This window comes from Abrus precatorius, unplaced genomic scaffold (assembly GCF_003935025.1).
Source record: "Abrus precatorius isolate BTA unplaced genomic scaffold, Abrus_2018 Scaffold7, whole genome shotgun sequence".
Taxonomy (NCBI): Eukaryota; Viridiplantae; Streptophyta; class Magnoliopsida; order Fabales; family Fabaceae; genus Abrus; species Abrus precatorius.
Genome location: NW_020874417.1, coordinates 29848799 through 29855803, shown reverse-complemented (window position 1 = coordinate 29855803; position 7005 = coordinate 29848799). Strand labels below are relative to the sequence as shown.

At 31.7% G+C, this 7005-nt stretch overlaps 1 protein-coding gene across 1 annotated transcript; it reads right to left on the bottom strand.

The window, feature by feature from the left end:
- Positions 1-1253: 1253 nt before the first annotated feature.
- Positions 1254-3228, bottom strand: LOC113871757 (trihelix transcription factor ASR3-like). The gene is made up of 2 exons (XM_027508859.1): positions 2526-3228; positions 1254-1567 (listed from the first exon to the last, which is right to left on the bottom strand). The coding sequence occupies exons 1-2, from the start codon at positions 3226-3228 to the stop codon at positions 1254-1256; spliced, it is 1017 nt and encodes a 338-aa protein (XP_027364660.1).
- Positions 3229-7005: the final 3777 nt, after the last annotated feature.

The window sequence follows — 7005 nt, the reverse complement described above, 5'->3', positions numbered from 1 at the left end:
AATCATCCATTCTAAAAATTGGCTTAATTAGGCATAATGGTAGGCAAGATACTCTAAAAATATTAAAATTTAAACATTAGAATAAACATTTGCTGGAAAAGCTCATTTTCAACAGTAACCATTTGTGAAATCCATCTTCACGAACAATGTCATGTTTAGTAAGAGAAACACAATTATTATCATAAGACTTATCATTATTTAAGTTTCATTAATTTTATTTTTATGCCCTCTACTCTGATAACATGATGCTTACTAACATGAGAAAATAGCAATATTTAAGTTCCATTGTAATGTTCCATTATTTATGCAAAGAGATAAAAAAAAAAGATGAGATGAGAAAGCAGTTGGGGTTTGATTTGTGGAGACAAGGGAGGAGCTTAGGTAAGAAAAGAAGAGAAAGGGCCTAAACTTGGTTATTAATGGGACAGAGGAAAATGAGGGAAGGTAATGCGTCGGTGATAAAGAGGATTGGTGAGTTAAAGATGGCTGGAAAGGCAGTCTGTAGACTGTACTAGGCAGGAAGAGAGAGATGGGACGAAAAGGGGCATTTTGGGAAGTGCAGGGTATCATTGAGGAGAGTCTATCATGGTTTTGGCGTATATGAGAAGAGAAGGGTACACAAGGCAAAGAGGTGGGGTTGGTGTCCTATGTGGTCAAAAGAAATTGACTCAGACCCTTTGACTGTCCCTTGTGAGTGAGAATGGATGAGCACTCTCTGCCCTCTGCCACACTTGTCAGCAACTCCTTTCCCCTCCGTGGTACCCCAAAAACCATCTTCCATTCCCAAAATACCCCTTTCCCTTCTTTCCCAATTATCTCTCAACACCAACCTAACTTCCCACTATCATGTCTATTTTTATTTTTTCATACACAAATTGAACAAGGATTAACGATCTAATCTATGTTACAAGAGAAACAAACAAATGTAATTAGACAATAGACATAAATTAAATTATATATACATAACAATCACCAGATCAATTGTGTCCCAATAAACAATCAATGTTAGGCTTGGTTTCTCCATCAATGAATGGAACATATATCATGGATCGATCATAAATCAGCTTACAAATATCATGTGGAATCAATTGGTGAAACTGACTCAAAAATACTAGACAGGCAACAATTGAATTTCAAGAGATGGGGGTGAAAGAATGGCCAATAAATGTTATATGATTTTCTGAATCACATAATTAAATTAACTAGCTAGCTAGGATCAGAAGCGCATATTATTATATCATGATGCATATTAATTATCTCTGGCCATGGCGTTCAGGATTAATGAGTGACTGAATGGCACCGGAAAGATTCGTCACGGCCGCGACCAGGGTGGCGATGCCTTGCCGGTGAACCTCGTTCCGAGCTTCCTCCATCTGAAGTCGCCTTTGTTCCAGCTCGATCAATTCACGGTGCCGCTTCTCCTTCTTCTCCTCGCAATTCCTAAGAGCTCGTGCCAACACTGATGCACTACGCATTATGCTCGAACCAAGATTCTTAACTTTCCTACGTTTTGATTCTGACCCATCATCATCCTCACTATGCTCCGTGCCTGATGATTCCGACCTCTCTACAATCACACAAGTTCCACAACAGAATCACGAATTAAAATCCGTAACATCATTACAAGGTTCATTATTAGAGCATGTGCATATATTGCATGAAATGATTATATATATATATATATATATATATATATATATATATATATATATTATACACACACATAAAGGAACAACATATATATAAACTGGGCTTAAGAAATAATTTACTATAGTTGATAAATAAATAAATTAAGTGGTTTCCCCCAACAAAGTTTAATATATGTAGGTGGAATTAACGAGTTTTTAATTTGCATGAGTTTGGTTATGGGATGGGATTGGTCAATGTGGTACGTGGAAAACTAAGAAACAAATAATTTAAATTGGTAGAAGATTTGATGTTTAGTTATGATTAAGGATTAAGGATTATGTTAATGATTACACCCAGAGGGATTAAGGAAACTTAGAATCTATTTTCTTGGGCAGCCCACAAAATCCATGACAATCATGAGGTGGTACCCTTTCACACACCGGTCTGCATGATTGTACTGTAGAGCCCTTTATTTTTGGCTCAGAGTGTTATTTTAATTAAAAGAAAATTGAAGAACAGAACATTTTCCCCCGAGTTTTTTAATGGGAAGCAGAATCTTTGTGCAGTGGAGCAACGTGGTGTAAGATGCCACCAATAGTACTCAACTCTCCTCGCGCACCGTGTGATGCAGTCCACAGATTCATCGAACGGTCAGATACCGCTCACAGCTTTGAGCTGTATTTTAAATAGCATGCAACTGATTGTACCCTATGAAAAAATAGATGGAATATGGGTCCCATTAAGTGTGGCAGGGTTTACAGACCCTGCAAGTTTGACCGATAACCCACACACAACACAACATCCAAAATTTGTTAAAAATAAAAATAATAATAATAAAAAAAGTGTTGTGAGAGTTGAGAGAGAGTGAGCTGTGTAGCACATTGATTAGTGATTACCTGAACCCGCCGGCGTGGTGGAACTAACCGGAGCTTGCGGCGGAGGAAGAGGTTGTTGTTGCTGTTGTGGGGGTAGTGGTGGCGGTGGAGGAGGAGGTGGTGGTAAAGGTAGTGCTGTTTGAAGAGGTGAAGAAGTAACTAATGGAAGCGCAGGTTGTCTTTGAGTTTGTTTCCTCTGAAGCACTTCGGTTATGGCTTGATAAACCTCAAAGACCATGTTGGAAGGGAGGTTTTGCTCTTTGCGTTGTTGTTTGTTGAGGGACCAATAAGAAGGGAAATCTTTGTTGTTAGATTGTTGTGATTTGGAGTCATAATCACGAACCTTTTTGTAATCACGGAGCAAGTTGTCCCATTTGTCGTTGCATTGGTTCTGGCTTCTCAAACAACCATGGTTCCAGCAATAGTTCTCAACCCACTTCCATCTAAGCTCGCCACTGGTTCTGGTGGTGGTGGTGTTGGTGGGGTCATGTGGGGTTGATGAGGTTCTCATCCTACGCTCATCGTCTAGTTTCTTTGCAGTGATGAGGATGAGGGTCTCTTGGATGGTCCAGTTACCCTTTCGGTATTCTCTAACTAAGGAGGAGGAGGAGGAGGAGGGTCCGGCGGTGGTGCCACTTTGGATGAGTGGTGCATGGTGGTGTTGACGGTGTGGGTCTGGTAAGAGTGGTGGTGGTGCCAATGGGGTCGTCGAAGGTTCAGACATTGTTTTGATTTCGCATCAGATTGGCCAAAAAAATGAATGAGTAGTGACTTTGTGTGTCTTAATTTCTATGCCTATGCTCTTGTGATGCTGTTTGTTATTGAAGTCCCTCTTAACAAGTTAGAAAAAGAGTGAGAAGGGAGAATGGGATTTGGACAATGGTTCTTTTTTTTTTTATGAAAAATGCTTTCAACGTCTTAATTTTAACATTTTTAAGTGTTTTTTTTTGTGTGCGTTATAAGGGATAGTTTTAGGACATGTATTTACATAAAAACTATTAGATGTTAAATTTTAATGCTTTGAATGATTAAGATCTTAATACTATCACTTTACAATTTATTACTATTATCATAAAATACATGTTAACTTTTCTTTATGACTAAAAAAATATTTAATATCTTTTAAATTATATAGAATCATCATTAAAAAGAAAATACTAAATGTAAAAAATTGAAAACGAAAAGTAAAAAAAAAAACAAAAACTAGAAAATTAGAAAATAAAAAAGTAGAAGCTGTTATTATTACGGGGTTGCTCATGTGTGAATGGAGGATTGTATGGAGAAAGGAGTAGGTGAATGATTTACAGCATTGGTTATGAAATGGTGCCACGTGCGGAGTGTGGTGAAGAGGAGCTTGGGTGCACGTGGCTGGATTGGAGGAGGAGTCTTTTGTGCAGTAAAGGAGGATTTGGAGAGTGCTTGGCTTTTGGAGGCAGAGGAAATGGAAATGATGATAGTGAAGGCATGAACCCATGATAATTCAAATACGATATTAAGAAAACAAATTATGGTCATGCAATTTTTGTACTTACCATACACTACATAAAGGGAGTTCACGAGGACTTGCACGTAAATGACAAAAGTTGACTAATACATGAAAATTTATATATAGAATAAAATAAATAACTTTTATAGCAAAATAAATAAATAACTTTAAATTCTTTTTTTTTTAAATTCAAAAAATATATATTATTTCATAATACTTAACTCACTCCTGTGTGGAACAACTTGTAATTTTACATAATTTTAATGTAACTTATACATGAGTATTTAACGAGTTTATTATCAGTAGATCGTGATCAGACAAAATATCTTTTTGTATTAGTATTCATGAACCTTATCTTTACATAATTTGTGTTTTAAAATTTAAATAGCACTAATAGATTTTGAAAAATCATATAAAATTGATATAATTTACATAAATAAAACTTAAATATAAAAGGTTATGTGCCTTTACTATTTAAGATTAAAAAACCCAAAAAATTCAATTTAGATAAGCATATTTCTATGCTAACTCAAGCATGTTTTATACTTTAAGTAGCAACACTTTTAAATAATTTATCTCTTGTTTTTATATGAGCATGCCTTTACTCTAAGTCATATAATCTTTGGGCAACATATGTTCTGTTTTCAAATGAATACACTCATTAAAAAAAATTAATATATCTTGAGATTTTACAAAAAGAATACATATATAAAGTTTTTATTTATTTTATTTTAAATATAAATAATTCCCTGATATGACTTCATTTTTAATTTTTGAGAACTTAATTTAACAACATAAATTTTAAAGTACATTCTTGTTAAAAAAAAAAAAACTAATACAACTATGATTTAAATCTCTCAAGATCTAATTTATTTATCAACAATTTAGAAGGATTAATAGTCAGACGTATATTTGAAGAAGTAAATTGTAGATTTTTTTTGCAAAATTAATATATTTTTCTCAACAAAATAAAGTATTGTTATTAAAGAAGAGTTTACTAGTACTCATACAATACTTCTCTAAAACTGACAATTGTAAATATTTTAGATATTTTCATCATATTTTCCATTGTATAATCTTTCCGTAATTGGCTGTGTGTTAATTTATTGCATTGTCAAATTTGTATCTATCAATTTAAATAATATTGTTCCTATCGATTTAAATAAATTTACTGGATAAGTCACAGTATCAAATGGGTAAAATTTAATAACTACTGAATAATAAAAAAGTCATGATACACCCGAAAAATAGGATATAATAAAAAAAATGTCATGTTACTCCGTTATGACCAAATTGAAAAATAAAAGCTTAAACCTAGACACATGTTTCATAGGAATTAAAAATAACTTTGTAAAAACAAGTTATGCATTAAATTATTACATGCCCATAGGCCAAAGATGACTTCTTACTTAAAAAAAAAAAGTTAGATAGTATCCTTTTCAAATTAAAAATATTAATTCACAACGTAATAGAATTAATTTTCCCAATGTAAATTCAAAACATAAAATAATAGAGTTCCACTTGAACAAATTTCTGTTAAATCATATTCTTACTTTTTGCTTTAATCATTTCATCACCTACACTTAAATTGAATTTAAATTCAAAGCAAACTAGTTAAAATAAATTTGCTTTTAAGAGATTTCAATATATTTGTTTAAACTTTTAAAAAAATTTAAAATATATTTTTAAAAGCTTTTTAAACAAATTCAAAAAACTATAACTATCTTTTAATTTTTTTATAATTATAAATAAATAAAATAATTTAACATTTTATAAGATCTCTAAAGAATTAATAACTCGAACTTAAACAAATTAACTTTATATTCAATTAATACTGTGGCAACAATTCAAATGTAATTTGTTTAAGTTACATAACGGTAGGCTTTGAACCCACCAAAAACCTCGCATTCAAAGTCGTAGTCTTCAAGATTAGATAAGGTCAAATAAGCAACGACAGTGCATTCACTTTGGATGAAGCTGTCATACTCATTATTGTGTTATGATGCGAGAGAATTACAACTTCGGGTGAGAAGTGAGAACAATCTCTTACACTGTCATACACTCATAGTATCATATTATTCCTTCAATTAAATTGTATTAAAGATGATAATAAAGTAATATAATATCTGTTCTTATATTTACATTTTAAAAAATATCCATAATATTCCCATACTTGTTAATAATAACTTTAACCCACCTTCATACCTTCTGAATACTTAAAATATGATTTTTTTATTCTAATTGTGTTTATAATTAGTACAAATAAATAAACATGAATGCCTATACTCTCTCACACACACACTTACTCCCACACAATTAATTATATCCAAAGAATTTTATTGATCTATCGTTTGAACATTTTAATCATAAAATAAAAATATATTTTATTTCATTCATATTAAAAGAGAAAAAATAATTTTATTATATTTCATAAATAAAAGATTAAATAAATGATTGAACTATTATTTGAATAATCACAAAATATATTTTTTTCAATCACATTAAAAAGAAAAATTAAAACCATTTTAAGAAATACATTAAACTATTTAAACAATATAACCTTTAAAATTTTTATATTTTTCACTTCATTCCCTTATCAGTTCAGGGTCAGCTTATATTTTTTACTCTCGTGTGTATTTCTTTTTAATCCTAGGATATATGCTATTTGATTATTCAATTATATCAAATATTAATTTTTGGAACACAAGAACATATAAAAACCAAATTTCCCTTTTTCTATGCTGGCGACAAATTAATTAATTTATTTTCTTTAATGGTCAGAGATCTTTTATACTCAATCAATTCTTTGCATATATTTTCCGTCTTCGGACTCCAGACATAGCCCTTTCTTCTTTATTCTGTTTCCTGCCATTAACCTTATTTGTTCCTATCCATTTACTTTTTCTGTTTTTTGTTTTTGTGTTTAATAGATACTTTGAATGGGAAAGCATATACCGCAGAACTGCTACATGCACTTTCACGTTATTATTAAAGCTAAAATTGTGCACCAAAAAT